This window comes from Terrapene carolina, unplaced genomic scaffold (genome assembly GCF_002925995.2).
Source record: "Terrapene carolina triunguis isolate 2854851 unplaced genomic scaffold, T_m_triunguis-2.0 Scaffold21, whole genome shotgun sequence".
NCBI classification, from domain to species: domain Eukaryota; kingdom Metazoa; phylum Chordata; order Testudines; family Emydidae; genus Terrapene; species Terrapene triunguis.
In genome coordinates, this window is record NW_020664372.1 from 2,759,711 (window position 1) to 2,776,637 (window position 16,927).

The window sequence follows — 16,927 nt, forward strand, 5'->3', positions numbered from 1 at the left end:
TAAGGGATTTGACTGTTTATTTTTATTTGCATCTGACACGGGGTTCTTTTGTAGTGGCAGCAGTTCAGGAAAGATCAAAACATTGGGGACCTCATAAATTCACACTGAGAGAAAAACACCCAAAGAAATTGGATCTCTTTAGCTAGTGAATACACTCTCCAGATAAGGATGGCTAACTATTAGGCCTTCCTTTCTTAATATAATTTCTTAAACTGAACCATGTTGTCTCAATTTAAGAACACCAGAAGGAGATTCCTTCTGCCATGACAGATTTATAGTTTATTTTCTGCAAATCACTACAGGCTATGCTGGATGCATTTAAAACTGCATTGTACACAGTGGCCACTGCAGTAGTCATGAGGAAGTCATGCCCTCAGTCCTTGGGGATCCTCTGGGAGGTACAGAAAACACCAGATCATCACCCATTTGAGTGTAACAACTTGTTTAGCAATGGAACAGATGAGGACCTTCACTCCTTGAAGGATTCACTTCTCTGTCATACATTGTGTCACATGACCGGAATGTGGCCAGTCAGGCCTAGTGGTTGGAGTGGGAGTCGGTAGCCAGGAATTGGAGCCCGGAGTCAGAACCAAGTTAACTAGAGTGAGGCAAGACTGGATTCAAGGCAGCAGCAAGGCTGAGAATAAACAGGCGCAGGAGCTATGACAGCCATGGATGAATGCTTTGAGCAGCTACTGAACAACTGCTGCTGCTGGACTTCTGACTCTTCCAGCCAAACAGGAAGTGTAGCCAGTCAAGCAGCCTTCTAATGACCAACTGCACTCATTAGGTTGCTCAGAAACTGGTGCAGGCCCTGATTCCTGACTGTACCCTTCCCTCCACTTGAGGGTGCTTCCTAGGGGACTCAGCACTTGGGCTCTCAGGTTACTTCCTGTAGAACTCTTGTAATAAGTCTAGGGTGTAGGTGTTCTCTACCGGTTCCCAAACTGCTCATCCAATCCATAGCCTTCCCCATCCACCACATACTGGAGCCTTCCCCTAAGTCACTGACAGTGGATTTAGTGGACCAAGTACTCCTCCTATTCATGGAATGTTATGGCGCAGGGGGAGGGTGGGAGGAGGAGTTGGTTGCAGTGGTTTGGGTATGGGTTCTCGGTATAGGGCTTTAAAATTGAGATTTAAAAGATGGGGTGGATCTTCAGGGACTCGAGCAGCTATTACCTGAAAGCCACTGGGTCACTCATTCTACAATCTTGAAAGCGCCCAGGCATTGGTAGTCTAGTTTGGCAGGTGGGTGGCTTGATATAAGGTTCTGGGCAGAGAGCCACACCTTAGACCAAGACCAGTCTGGCCATATGGGATGCTTAGTGTTTTGTAGACTTCTTTGGCAGACTGCAGGTGTTACCTGAGCTCCCGATGCACCTAATATAGGTGGAGGCTGAATCCACAGTGGCCGGTATTGGGGAACTTATGGGCAAGTCTGGGTGGAAGCAGGGGTAAAAGCTATAGTTTGCAAAGTATGAGCAATGTGGAGTCGAGGCATGGATTGCATTGTTATATGTGAATTTGGTGTGGCACAGCAGGGGAAAACAGTCATCCTGATGGTAATTCAAAAAGCAGTGAAGATACTGCTCCAAGATTTGATTGACCCTCTCTGTTTACCCAGTAGTCTTTGGGTGATGGGCAGACACGAGAGAGACTGAGGAAGAGATGGAGATTCCATTGCAAACAACCCTCTAGCTCAGAGGTGGGCAAACTATGACCCACGGGCCACATCCGGCCCGCGGGGCCGTCCTGCCCAGCCCCTGAGCTCCCGGCCGGCCCCAGCCCCTCCCCCGCTGTACCCTCTTCCCCCGCAGCCTCAGCTCAGCATGCCGGCAGTGCAGCGGCGTGGCTGGCTCCGGCTGGGCGGTGCGGCTTAGGGGCAGATTTACAAGTGAACACAGGGTGCTCTGGCACGGAGCCCCCCAACAACAGGGGGCCCCAGGGCCGGGCACTCGGGCAGCTCAGTACTGGCGCACCCCCCCGCAGTGGGGGGGGGCTGCACTGTGGGAGCAGGCGGGCAGTGCGGGTGGTGGGAGTGCGGGGAACGCGGCCGGAGGACTCAGGAGGAGCACCGGGCGGCTGCGCAGACGGCTGGAGAGAAGCGGCGCTCTGAAGGGGAAATCGCCGCTTCTCTCCAGCTGCGCGGCTGCCCCTGCTCCTCCTAAGTCCTCCGCCCATGTTCGCAGGGCCACATTCCAAAAGGGGCTGGGGGGGGAGGTGGATAGGGAGTGGGGCTCCAGGGGGCGATCAGGAGAAGGGGGTCCCGGGAGGGGGCAGTCAGGGGACAAGGAGCAGGGGTGTTGGATGGGTCGGGAGTTCTGAGGAGTCAGTCAGGGGGCGAGAAGTGGAAGGGGGCGGGGGCCAGGCTGTTTGGGGAGGCACAGCCTTCCCTACCCGGCCCTCCATACCGTTTCGCAACCCCGATGTGGCCCTCAGGCCAAAAAATTTACCCACCCCTGCTCTAGCTCCTCTGGTACCAGGGCCGGCTCCAGGCACCAGCCCACCAAGCTGGTGCTTGGGGCGGCACCTGGAGGAGGGCGGCGCGGCGCTCCAGCCCGAGAGCGGGGCCCCGGCGGGGCTCGCCGCCCTCCCCCCGGCGCAGCCTCTGGCCCCCGGGGAGAGTGGAGCCCCGGCGGAGCTCGCCGCCCTCCCCCCGGCGCAGCCTCTGGCCCCCGGGGAGAGCGGAGCCCCGGCGGGGCTCGCCGCCCTCCCCCCGGCGCTCTGGCCGCCGGGGCTCCGCTCTCCCCGGCAGGGCTCGCTGCCCTCCCCTGCGGGGGGAGTGGGGGCGGCGGGAGGCTTTTTTGCCTGGGGCGGCAAAAAAGCCAAAGCCGGCCCTGTCTGGTACTACCCCACACTCTGCGGCTTCCACCAGGCAATAGGTTTGACATCAGTGTCAAGAGCCTGATAGGGCCTTGTGAGTATCTTCTTCATTATTGTCACCCCTCACCCCAGATGGCAACTACCTCTAATTTTCAGGAACCTTGGGCTGCAATTACCTTAGACTGGTAAGTCCTGTAGATTGTAAGATTCCAGTCCTTCTGCCCACCCTTCATGCCCCCCTCTATCGTGTACCTTTTCAGTGACCCTTCTCTCAAGAGATTGAGTAGACTTCCTTCTACAACTGGGAGCAGTGGAGAAGGTACCCTTGGAGTTCAGGGGGAGTGGCTTTTATTCACATTACTTTCTTATTCTGAAGAAGTAAGGGGGTTGATGCCCCATCCTGGACCTTCCACCACTCAAATTCATCCATCAGTTCAGGTTCAGAATGACGACTCTAGCTGCCATAATTTCCTCATTAGAGCCTCATGGCTCGTTTATGGCTCTTGACCTGTAAGTCTCCTGTTTCCATATATCAGCCCATCCATACCACATGAAATAACTCAGATTCCTGGTAGGAGTATCCCGCTACCAGTTCAGGGTCCTGCCTGTTGGTCTCTTAATGGCACTGAGGGTTTTCACCAAGTGCTTGGCAGTAGTGGCAGCTCATCTAAGGAGATGAGGAATTCAGGTCTATCTTTACCTTGATAATTGGCTGATATGAGGATGATCATTGCAACAGGTGACTGACTTGAATGAAGTAATGCAAAAGAGTTGTTTTTGTTTTGTTTTGTATTTTGCCTCACTAAGCCTCAAAATCAACAGACAAAAATCCACAATGACTCTGATTCACAGCAAAGAGTTTATAAGGGTACGTTAGACTCCAGGTTAGCAGGCGCTTAATTTCCACAAGAGCCAGTCCAAACAATAAAAAAAATCTCATCAACCCATTTCAAACTCACCCAAGGAAATAAGTGAGAACATGTCAGATTTATAGGACACATGGCCTCATGCACTCATGTCGCACAGTTTGTCAGGCTTAACCTATGTTCCATACAAAGGTGGTTGAAATTAGAGTATCTCCCCAGCAGACACTGCATGGACATGATGGTCATGGTCCCATGACTGTGGAAAGACCCTCTTCAGGTGTGCAATGGAGTATCCTTCTCTACATCTCTACCAACTAAGACACTGGTGACAGATGCTTCCGTTTTCATACCCTCCCTTGTTCTTCTCCTTAATCTCTCACTCTGGCCTTTTCCTCTCAAAATACAAGCGTGCTTTAGTTTCTCCCATCTTGAAAAACAAAAAAGTCCCAACACCCTTGACTCCATTTACCTCTCCAATTATGACTCCATCTCTCTTTGGTCTCTAACCTCACTGAAGACACTGTCTACAATCACTGTCTGGTGTTCTCTCCTCTAATTCCATCCTAAACCTGATCCAGTACAGCTTCTGTCCCTTGTGCTCAGCTGAAACCGCTCTGACTAAAATCTCTGATGACCACTTCTTAGCCAAATCTGAAAACTAATACTCCATTCTCCGCTCCTTTGACACCATCAACCATGCTCTTCCTGAAATTTTGTTCTGCCTTGGCTTTCGTGACTCTGTCCTCTCCTAATTCTCCTCCTTCCTCTTTAATTGGTCCTTCAGTGGATCCTCCTCATCTACCCTCAAGTTTTCTGCAGAGATTCCATAGATCTTTGATTTGGTCCCCTTCTCTTATTCCTCCACACCGTATATCTGGGTAATCTCATCAAACACAAATTCAACTACCATCTCTGTGTGAAGGACTCTCAGATCTACCTCTCTACTCCAGTCTCCAGTCCAAACTAAAATCTCAGACTGTCTCTGACATCTTGTGAATGTCTAGCCATCAGCTCAAGTTCATCGTGCTACCTCCTTTCTCAATCACTGGACAACAGCACCATCTTGCCTGTAACTCAGGCCTGTACTGGTGTCATCTTCGACTTGTACCTCTCTCTCGGTCTTCATGTCTAGGGTATGTAAATCTTGCTGCCTCTTTCTGCATAACTTATCTATAAGGTAAGGCCTTTTTCATCCACACAACTAAAACTCTCATTCAGGGTATCATTATCTTGCATCTTGCTTTCTTCAACATACTTCTCTCTGGCATTGACAGATGCACTCTTGCCTCCCCCGTAACCATTCAAAATGCTGTTGCAAAGATTATTTTTCCTAGCCCATTGTTCTAACCATCTCACCCCTCTCTTTGCATCTGGCTTTTCATTCTGTAACAACCAAAAATAAACTACTTGTTTTCATTTTCAAGGCCTTCCTGGCCTATCTCCCTTTACCTATAATCTCTCATTCGGTATCAAGAGGTTGACTCTTACCCACGTTTTGTATTTTCAAACAAGCACTTTTGTGCTTTCTCCCAGGTTGCACCTCAGTGTTTGAAAGGATTTCTCTGCAAACACTCACAAGGCCTTTTGGTTGTTCTCCTTCAAAGCCCTCTTCAAACGTTGTCCTTTGCTGATATGCCTACAAAAAACTAGACAACAATTATGCTGCTTGCGTATTTAAACCTCTGTCAATCATGCTGACCAATATTGTCTCTTTGTTTCCTTGTACTCCTCCATCTGTCTGTATCCGTCTGTTGTTTCTTGGCCCCACCTGTGCCATAATTAATTAGCTGGGATTTAGAGACAGGAAACAAACAAGCTCTTTTGGAAGGCTCTGAACTAGGGTTTGCAGGAGGCCGGGTACTCCAGGGAATCAGCCTGGGGTCGAGTGGGCTATACCAGAGCAGGAAAAAAACTCAAATGTATCCCAGAAAGTGGCTGAGAAACAGGGTCCAGAAGGAGGGCTGAAGAGAAGCCTATGAAGGATGGAAGAATCTTTGTTTGCTGGGACTTTTAATTGTTCTGTTGTTACTCCCAAAAATAATTAGGTTGTTTGTGACTTGGCTGGAGGACCAAGCTATATATACATTACTAATTTGTACATGGAAAGCCAAGGTGATCCACCTCAGGGAAGGAAACTGAAGCAAGGAGCATCAGTGGGGCCACTCTTGAACAGAAAGGGGCACTAAGAGACAGCCACATCCTATGACAAACATGTTCAAATTGAGGGACTGTGCTCCCCTCAGGAAGCTTGTCTCCATATAAAGGTTCAAGAGCTCAGAGCCATCTGTCTGGCATACAGAGTGAGTCTGCCTCTTCTTCAGGGATCCACAATACAAGTGCTGACAGACGACAATACTCCTGTGCATTATGTCAATGTGCAAGGAGAAGGAAGGCCGTCCCCACTTAGTCAAGAAGCCATACCACTGTGGAATTGGTACATTCTGAACTAAATGGTACTGGTGGCTCTGTACCTTCCTTGCCTTTAGAACACCTTGGCAGATCAGTTCAGTAGGCAATTCTCCAACAACCACAAGTGGTCTGTCAAAGACTCAATCCTACAGACATCTTTTGCAAGTGGGGATGTCTTGGAATAGATATGCTTGTGAAAGACCAGAACAAGCATCAGACTTTATGTTCCAGAGAGGATTCAAGCCCAGGTTCCCTATCAGATGCCAGGGTGGATTGATTTAAATCAGTCCGATTTTTAATCTTGTTTTAGAGCAGCAAGCCAGGAACCTTTGTTTTAAATATTAATTTCAGTCATGTTGTGCATTTGTACTTTTTCATTATTTTCCCAAAGAAAGGTTGATTCTCATTGTTTGGTAACTGTGCGAATCAACATATGTTAAACTAAATCTAGCCTTTACATTAAATTTGGTGATTCCTTTTGCTAACCAGGAGGATACACTATATCTTTATATATTTATTTAAGCAATTATATAGCGTAACTTTTTGGTAGATGTTTAATTTTTTGCTTATAGTTGGTGTCAAGCTGTATTTGAGTGAAATTTGATTAAAAATGCACAAAAACATTTTAAACTTTGTTAGTAAATAAAACTACCTTATGTGCTGGTTACATAGGAAAAAAGTTCATCAATACATGTTTTGCATTTAAAACTAATTTATTAAACAAAGAAGTATATCTATAGCAGTGGTCTCCAACCTTTTTAAGCACAAGATCACTTTTTGAATGAGGAGGTTACTCACCCTGTGCAGTAACTGACGTTCTTCTTCGAGAGATGTCCCTGTGTTTGAATCTACCCCGCCCCATTCACTCCATTCCCCCTCCCTCTGTCGCTCACTCTCCCTTCCCCTCACACACTTTCACCGGGCTGGGGCAGGGAGTTGGGGTGCGGGCTCTGGGCTGGGACTGAGGGGTTCGGAGTGTGGAAGGGGTAGGGCCTTGGGGGCAGGGGTTTGGGTTGCAGGAGTGTGTGCAAGCTCTGGGAGGGAGTTTGGGTGCAGGAGGGGGGCTCAGGGCAGGGGTTGGGGTGCTGGTGGGGGTATGGGGTGCTGGCTCCAGGAGGGAGCTAAGGGCTGGGGCAGGGGGTTGGGGTGCGGCAGGGGTGTGGGCTCCCGCTGGGCAGTGTTTACCTTGGGTGGAGGTGTAGCAGGGCTATGGCAGGTTCCCTGCCTGCCCTGGCCCCGCGCCACTTCCGGAAGCTGCGGGCATGTCCCTGTGGCGCCTTGGGGAGTGGGGACACATGGCTCTGTGCGCTGCCCCCGCAGTTTCCATTGGCCGCAGTTCCCCATTCCCGGCCAATGGGAGCTGCGGGGGCGGTGCCTACAGGCAAGAGCAGCGCATGGAGACCTTTGGTCCTCCCTCCCCCCATTCAGGTAAGTGCCGGCCGCTTCCGGGAGCGAGGCCAGGGCAGGCAGGGAGCCTGCCTTAGCCCCGCTGTGCCGTCGGACTTTTAGCGGCCGGAAACTGTGATCGACTGGCAGAGGCTCTGCGATTGACCAGGAGATCGCGATCTACTGGTTGGTGACCACTGATCTATAGTCAGTGAACTGAATTCATTGTTTTTGATCACCGTGTCCTTCAAGATTTTAGAACTAGAAGATCTTGCACCTAGTTTTTGTTTAGAGATTTGGTAGACGAAAATAAGCTTCACTGCTTTTTCAATTCCTGGTTTCTTAACGTTTGAAGGAACTAGTCATTGAGCAGATCTCGTTGAATAAACTGTAATGCTGAAAATATTGTCTCTGCAGCTACCAAAGAGGCTCCTGTTGTCAAAAGCTGGTTTAGCACTTCAGTAATCTCAGGTTCCAGTTACTTAGCCAGTAACTTCCACCAGTTCAGTGACTTTGACTTTTTTAAAAATTTGGCAGCAAACGTACTGCTTAATATTTTTTGTATTTAATTTAAATTATTTTAATAGATTATTATAAATGTAGACCTCAATGTCAAATGTAATTTAATAGATTTATTTTAAAAATAAAAACTGTAATACATTTAAATTTAAAAAGTCAATAAATCTAATTTTTTTAAAATCACCATTTGTTGACAGATGAGCCAACTCTACGGAGGTTATGAGGGAGGCTTAATTTATTTGCTGCTGGCTAAATTGCTTTATTAATTATAAGTGAGATTTAATATAGCTGAAATGCAAGTAGGGAAGCGCATAAAATGAGGAATATTATTCAGGTAGGCTTAGCAAGAGGCTAAGACCTAAGTGAGGCCTAGCAGCATAAAATTTAGGATGAGGACTTGACCCAAGGTCAGGAGATTTAGAAAGATGCAGCTTTTGACAAACAACTAAATCTCAAAAGAAGTAAAAAGTTAAAGTAGCAGTTTTGGGGGGAACTTGGGGGTACATGTATCCATGGAGCCAAGTGCATTGATGTATCTAAAGTATTGGGAAAGGGGTGAACGTTAATGACTTATGCCAGCCTTGGAAGTTTAATAATGGTTAGCTGGAGTACCAAACAAGGTTCGCTGGAATACCACACACAGACAGGAGAGCTGAAATCTCATTAAATATGGTCCTGGAAATGTGTGAGTACAATGGGAAAAGGGTATATAAAGAAGTTGTTTACCCAACCCTAGTGGGCATGTTGGGCTTGACAGGACATGTAAGCTGGAGTATCACATCCCACTTTTTGTGTACCCCACTGGCTACCTTTATCTGTGTTTTCAATAGTCTCTGGAAGTTTGTGAGTATAACAACTTTAGGGACTTCTATGTTGAATGTATGTATGTATCTTTTGTGGAACTGCATTAATTTTTTCAATAATTTGGGTTTTTAATAGTCTTTTTGTCCGTATGGAGTGGAAGATGGGAGGGATTAGCAAGGAAAGCTCCCTTATTGAGGTTAGAACATGTAGGGATAAAGTGAGAAAGGCCAAAAGCCATGTAGAGTTGGTCCTTGGAAAGGGAATTAAAACCAATAGTAAAAGGTTCTATAGCCATATAAATAAGAAGAAAACAAAGAAAGAAGAAGTGGGACTGCTAAACACTGAGGATGGAGTGGAGGTTAAGGATAATCTAGGCATGGCCCAATATCTAAACAAATACTTTGCCTCAGTCTTTAATGAGGCTAATGAGGAGCTTAGGGATAATGGTAGGATGACAAATGAGGATATGGAGGTGGATATTACCGCATCCGAGGTAGAAGCCAAACTCGAACAGCTTAATGTGACTAAATCGGGGGGCCCAGATAATCTTCATCCAAGAATATTAAAGGAACTGGCACATGAAATTGCAAGCCCATTAGCAAGAATTTTTAATGAATCAGTAAACTCAGGGGTTGTACCATACGACTGGAGAATTGCTAACATAGTTCCTATTTTTAAGAAAGGAAAAAAAAAGTGATCCGAGTAACTATAGGCCTGTTAGTTTGACATCTGTAGTATGCAAGGTCTTGGAAAAATTTTTGAAGGAGAAAGTAGTTAAGGACATTGAGGTCAATGGTAATTGGGACAAAATACAACATGGTTTTACAAAAGGTAGATCGTGCCAAACCAACCTGATCTCCTTCTTTGAGAAGGTAACAGATTTTTTAGACAAGGGAAATGCAGTGGATCTAATTTACCTCAATTTCAGTAAGGCATTTGATACGGTTCCACATGGGGAATTATTAGCTAAATTGGAAAAGATGGGGATCAATATGAAAATTGAAAGGTGGATAAGGAACTGGTTAAAGGGGAGACTACAACGGGTCATACTGAAAGGTGAACTGTCAGGCTGGAAGGAGGTTACTAGTGGAGTTCCTCAGGGATCGGTTTTGGGACCAATCTTATTTAATCTTTTTATTACTGATCTTGGCACAAAAAGTGGTAATGTGCTAATAAAGTTTGCAGATGACACAAAGCTGGGAGGTATTGCTAATACAGAGAAGGACCGGGATATCATACAGGAAGATCTGGATGACCTTGTAAACTGGAGTAATAGTAATAGGATGAAATTTAATAGTGAATAGTGCAAGGTCATGCATTTAGGGATTAATAACAAGAATTTTGGTTTTAAATTGGGGACAGATCAGTTGGAAGTAACAGAGGAGGAGAAGGACCTCGGAGTATTGGTTGATCACAGGATGACTATGAGCCGCCAATGTGATATGGCCATTAAAAAAAGCTAATGGGGTCTTGGGATGCATCAGGCGAGGTATTTCCAGTAAAGATAAGAAGGTGTTAGTACCGTTATACAAGGCACTGGTGAGACCTCATCTGGAATATTGTGTGCAGTTCTGGTCTCCCATGTTGAAGAAGGATGAATTCAAACTGGAACAGGTACAGAGAAGGGATACTAGGATGATCCGAAGAATGGAAAACCTGTCTTATGAAAGGAGACTCAAAGAGCTTGGCTTGTTCAGCCTAACCAGAAGAAGGCTGAGGGGAGATATGATTGCTCTTTATAAATATATCAGAGGGATAAATATCAGCGAGGGAGAGGAATTATTTAAGCTTAGAACCAATGTGGACACAAGAACAAATGGATATAAACTGGACATTAGGAGGTTTAGACTTGAAATTAGACGAAGGTTTCTAACCATTAGAGGCGTGAAGTTCTGGAACAGCCTTCCAAGGGGAGTAGTGGAGGCAAAAGACATATCTGGCTTCAAGACTAAGCTTGATAAGTTTATGGAGGGGATGGTATGATGGGATATCAATTAATTACCAAAATTAGACTCTTTGATTATTAGCAGGTAAATATGCCCAATGGTCTGTAATGGGATGTTAGATGGGGTGGGATCTGAGTTACTACAGAGAATTTTTTCCTGGGTGCTGGCTGGTGAGTCTTGCCCACATGCTCAGGGTTTAACTGATCGCCGTATTTGGGGTCGGGAAGGAATTTTCCTCCAGGGCAGATTGGCAGAGGCCCTGGAGGTTTTTCACCTTCCTCTGCAGCGTGGGGCATGGGTCACTTGCTGGAGGATTCTCTGCACCTTGAGGTCTTTAAACCACGATTTGAGGACTTCAATAACTCAGGCATAGGTTAGGGGTTTGTTACAGGAGTGGGTGGGTGAGATTCTGTGCCCTGCGTTGTGCAGGAGGTCAGACTAGATGATCATAATGGTTCCTTCTGACCTTAAAGTCTATGAGTCTATGAGATTTACCAATTTCATCTATTAAAGATATGCTGAGCAAAGGATCTGTTTGTAGTAAGTGCAATTTGCATGCTCAAATTAATCCAGGCTGCATATTTTTATCCACCCTGTCAGATGCCGTTTTCATCCTGTGGACACTGGAACTGATGTATGCCTTTCCAACAATTCCCATGATATTAAGGGTACTGAAGAAAGTGAGGCAAGACACAGAACTGATCATTATGATAGCCCCAGCATGGGCCAGGCAGTTCTGGTATTTGGTCCTCACAGCCACTTCCTCCCAATCACCTTACCTGTTCTGCCTGATGTATTCTCACAGAACAATGGTAGGATCCTACACTTGGATCCAGCATCCTTACTTCTGACAGCCGGGATACTGGCTACATGATGTCCACTGAAAGAAGGTGAACAAAGCAAGAAACCTTCAAACAGACTTATTTTCAGCATTACGTGGAAGAGGCTTTCTGTCTGGTTATTTTGGCATCAGCTTTTTCCCTTTACGTCACCCATTTCAGCAATGTTGAACTGTTTGCTAGTTCTGAAACAATCTGGGTTTTCCATCGACTCCATAAGGGTTCAACTAGCAGCAATATCTGTATATCGCCATCTTACCCAGGTCTGTACTGTAGTTTTGAACCCTAAAGTGGCAAGATTCCTGAAGGGCCTTTTTCTTCCAGTGTGGGAGCCCACTCATAGGACCTCAGTATTAGTATTAGCAGGATTGATGGCTTCCGCCTTTGAGCCCTAAGCAGCCTTATCTATCTTATCCCTTTCCTTCTTATCTATGAAGACTGCTATTACATCAGCTTGAAGTGTAGAACAGATTCCGGTACTTATACCGTGTTTAAGGAGAACAGAATCATGCTCAGACCTTATCCCAAGTTCCTGCCCAAAGTTTTTCCAGTGTTTCTTACTAACCAATCCAGTCACCTCCCTGTTTTCTTTCTCAAGCCTCATTACAAGCCGGGGAAGCTACACTTCACACACTTGATATTATATGGGCACAGTCTTTTTACTTAAAACAGAATCATTCAGGAACACATCCAGACTTTTTGTGGCTTCTACTGATAGAGTTAATGTGCAACCTGTATCCTCTCAGAGGTTATCAAATTGGATCTCCACCTATATGAGGACATGTTATGAGTTTGGCAGGTTAGAGCCACCTCATCACATCAGAGTTTATTCCACTAGAGTGCAGGCTGCCTCTGCTGCCTGTTGAAGAATGTCCCTATACCAGAAAATTTGTAGACCCGCTATGTGAAGCTTGATCCACATGTTTACATGACACTGTTCTTTAATAGAGGTTTCCAGGATGCCTATTTTATTTGTGCTGTCTTGCAGTCATTGTTTAAGTAGGATTCCTGTTACTGACCTTCAAGCAAAAGCAAACAACTGTGTGTTAGTCACCCAGGGTAGAATCTGGGTGGACAATTACTTGAAGGAATAATGTTTATGTACCTTACAGGAACTGTGATTCTTAAAGATGTGTTTTCCACACACATTCCACAATCAGCTCTCCTTCCTGGCTACTGTGGAGTTGTTCTCCTCTGGGATTCTGTATTGACTGAGGAACGGTTGGTCCAGCTTTGCACTATATGGCCTAAGGTGGGGAAGGTAGTGTGTGAGGGCACTTAGGGAGCAGGTACGGTCCCCAACAGACTCTGCTGGCTAAAAGAATCTGATCTTGCATGTGTAGGATGCATGTACATCAAAAGTGGAATCCATGAGGAAAGCACATTTTGAAGAATCAGTTAGTGTAGGATGAGTAATCACTCTTAGCTTCATGTTTTCTATCCCAAATATTAATTTGTGAAATAACAAAGGCCAAAAACTTTTTCTCGTTTTACTCACCAAATTGGGCATGTGGTTTTCATTGCTGTGTTTTCACTTAGAAGCATCAACATGGATCAAGGCCCCCTTGTGCTAGGTCTTTTACTGATACATAGTAGAAGATGCTTCCTGATCAGAAAAACCTAGTCTAAAGTGCTTACACATACTTTGTGTTAAGATGGCGAAGCTTTGAAATGAGAGCTTAAAAAAAATAGGCACCTGATAAAAAACAAGAATAAAGTTCCTAGGGTCAGTGGGAAGGGTTCACCTATTTAAGATGCAATTCAACTCTGAAAAATTACTATATAAAAATTGCTTCTTACTGAGAAGAACCTATTCTTTGTGATGTTCAGAAATGTATCTGCTTAGTGATTACAATAACTTTTTTCTACTTTTTATTCCCGTTTGTTCTGCAGAAAGACCTGAATTCCTCTTTGTGCATCATCCAAATAAAATTGTTTTACTGAATTTCACTTACATCTGTACAATCTCATTAAAGGCATTGTGGTTGAATAGATGGAATGAGGGCACAATTTGGCCTGAAGAATCTAACTGTTTATGATGCAATGAAGTAAAAGAATTCAGTTTGATTTTTCAGATCTCAGGTTGAGCTTCCAGGGTTGGTACTTAGGTTACAAATGAAAGCAAATCTGAGCAGGAAATTAAGCCACCATAAATGTGAAACACCAGTTCCATTTTTAGAGTCCCTTCTTAAAGTAGAACTGCATTTCAAGTTTGAAAGTCCATATTAATCTTAAATGTGAAATGAGTGTTTTAAATTTGGGCAAGTTTAAAATGGAAATATGTGTATATGTGATTAAATCTAAAAAATAACTTGAAATTCAAGACAAAATGTCTATTATGTCAGCCTTATTTTTCTTTATAGGTGGCAACTTTACAGCAGTCTGTTAATTTACTGCAAAAGGATAAAGATTATCTTAATCGTCAGAACATGGAGCTCAGTGTTCGCTGTGCCCATGAAGAAGATCGCCTTGAAAGACTTCAGATTCAGTTGGAGGATGCCAAAAAAGCTAGAGAGGAAATGTATGAAAAATATGTCACATCCAGGTAAATTCTTATATTCATCTATCTTTATAAAGCTGACAAATGAAATGAATTTTCCTCTGAAATAATTTATTTAATGAATTCCATTATAATAAATGTGTATGGTCAGTTTCAGAGGAATTTGTCCAGATCTGTGTGCTGAAATCAGAATTTAATTTAGTATCTTCATTTTCCATTGTAATACATTAGAAAAAATGCATTAAAAGTTAAGATTAAGACAAACCTGTAGACGTAACCCTTCCCTGTGGATTTCTTTATGGCAACTTGTCTCTTACCTGTGTACAGAGGATTTACTCTGAAAATGTCAGTTAATGCAAAAATAAATTGAGCATGTAAATTGGTACCACCCTGCCCAAATGACTTCGTATGAAAAACATAGTTTTAGTTTGAACCTTTTTTTTAACTGTTTATTTAGGAAGTTCTAACAGGTTTGTAAATTGATGCCAAGTAAATATCAAAACCAAACAATAATCATTACAACAGTAAGCTTTTGTTTAGAGGTACCACACAGTAATAGTCATCAGATCTCTCTATTTAACATGGTGTTACTATATGACAGAGCAAGCATCATGACAATATCCATGACACATAATTTCTAGCAATTTATGGGAAATTGAGAGAAATCTTAGATCAGACATTTAATAGATCAGGCATTTCTATCAAATGTTAATAGTCAAAAAGATTAGACAGGTATGTTGGTTTTTGCTGGTGAATGTACTTTGAGTATTGAGTACATGGTAACCAAATTTATGAGTATGTATTTGTCCTCTGTTTCTGGGTCTGTAATTGGTACCTTAATTTTAGTATGAAAAATGTTTGTATTACAAAGTGTAACTTGTCCTACTACTTCCAAAATTTGGATTTAAAAACTAACCTTTTCGAGTTTTAAGAGCACAAAAGCAAAGAGCAAGAGTTGGGCAATTTTTCTTAATATAAGTTGCTTAAAATGACCAAATTTTAGAGCTGAGCTGAAGTGAACTGGTAGACTTTGTGCAGTTGCATACTTGGTTCTTTCATTCTCTATGCTTGCTAGTAAGCAGTAATGCCTATTTGCTTTTATAGGCACAAAACTCAAAGAATATAAACAAAGGAACAGACTGTTCTTTCATAGTAGAAATGTGACTTAAATAAGTGGCTATGAAGCAGAAACGGTTTTGAAAATGTACATAAAATTAATTTAGGGTCAAATTATACCCTTTGACACCTCAGAAAGAAGCTGGGACAGGGAGGTGGGCACTCCAGAAAGGTTGCAGTTACCTTGAAATGATCCCTGTAGGTGGGACAGCTTTGAGGGTGAATGTGGCCCTCCTAAATCTGCAGATCAAGGGGATGGCAATCTATGCTCCTCTTCCCTCTTTTGAACGACAGCGTGGTTCCTGTAAAATCCATACAACTGATAGGCTACGAGCATCTCTACAAAATCCCCATCACAGAAATGGAGACAGGCATGGATCTTGAGCTGCTGCTGGTTTAGGCAGCAGCAATTTATGTGCAGACATCCACTACCTAGGGAGAGGAGAGTGACTCTTCTCCTTTCTTACATCAAAACTTAACAGACTTCCAACCCTGCAGAACTTCAGACAATGCCATGGAGCTGGCATTATGCCCTCTTCTATGCATCATCTATCTTCCTCCTCCCTTTCAGAATCCAGAGTTCTGCTGCCTTCAGCTTTGGAAAATAGAGTACAGACCTTTAATATTTAGAGTATTTTGGCAGATTAGTCTTTGTTCAGTAACAGTAAACCTATTTGTGTATACTAATGGAACTGTGCATTATAAATATACATGCAAAACAATCAGCCAAAATAACCCCTCCTGTTTTTTTATTTAGGTTTTAATTAGGTCATTAACATTCTGCAACCTAAGATTTTCCCACTGAAATGTACTCCTTTGTAAGAGTGCTTTGAGATCTATGAATGAGAAGTGTTATGTAAATGACATGTTTTGTTGTTTATATTCTAAATATTTCTGAAAGTCCTGAAGACTGTTTTAAAAACTGAAAAAACATATCAGACACCACTTATGCAGAGTGAAACATGTTAGCTTAATATCTCACCTAAATTTCAGAAGTAAGCAAAAGAGGACATAGTATAGAGCTGTAATTTGTGGATTAACTAATATCTATGTTTCATATAGGATGTTTGGGTGACCTAGCTCTTGAGGGTGGCCACTAGAAATAAGCTGCTCCTACAGTCATACCCACAGTGCTAGGTTGTTTTGAATGCTTATCACTTTTAAGTCTGCACAGGTATATTAAAAGTTCAAATGAAAAATCCTCCTTAGATTGACTGACTAAATAATCTCCATACACATCGTGCTGTACTATGGAACATCACCTGCCCAAACATGTTTTTTTAACCAGGGTCGCAACCATACATATATTAGATATCCCAGCACCTAGATTCTAAAGACAATAATTTTCAAAAGCACTCAGCATCTACAGTTCTTCAAGTGTTTACCCGTATGTATTCCACTCTTGGTGCACTCAAGCTCAGAATCTTTTTGCCAGCAGTGTTTGTTCGGGCTGCACTCGCGCACAAAGCACCCATGTGCCCCGTCTTCTGAGGGCATAAAGGGCTGACTTGGGCCAGCCATCTTGCAGTTTCATATCACAGATACAAATATTAGAAAGGAACTGAAAGTAGCATCTCTAGCTCTTACACACTTGTGTACCTACAACAAAGGTTATTGTATATGGTTATTCTGTAGTGTAGTTTTAGTAGTTAGTATAGGTTTATTGTGTTTCCACTAGGGTAATTTTTTTTCTAGGTGTTTTTTTGTTTGTTTGAT

At 43.7% G+C, this 16,927-nt stretch overlaps 1 protein-coding gene across 2 annotated transcripts in view; it reads left to right on the plus strand.

The window, feature by feature from the left end:
- PIBF1 (progesterone immunomodulatory binding factor 1) overlaps positions 1 to 16,927 on the plus strand; it is a 196,872-nt gene that overhangs the window by 20,751 nt on the left and 159,194 nt on the right. For both annotated transcript variants that reach the window (XM_024212024.2, XM_024212017.3), the window contains one exon: positions 13,959 to 14,140. In XM_024212024.2, coding sequence (XP_024067792.2) covers positions 13,959 to 14,140 — 182 coding nt within the window. The remainder of the gene's footprint in view (positions 1 to 13,958; positions 14,141 to 16,927) is intronic.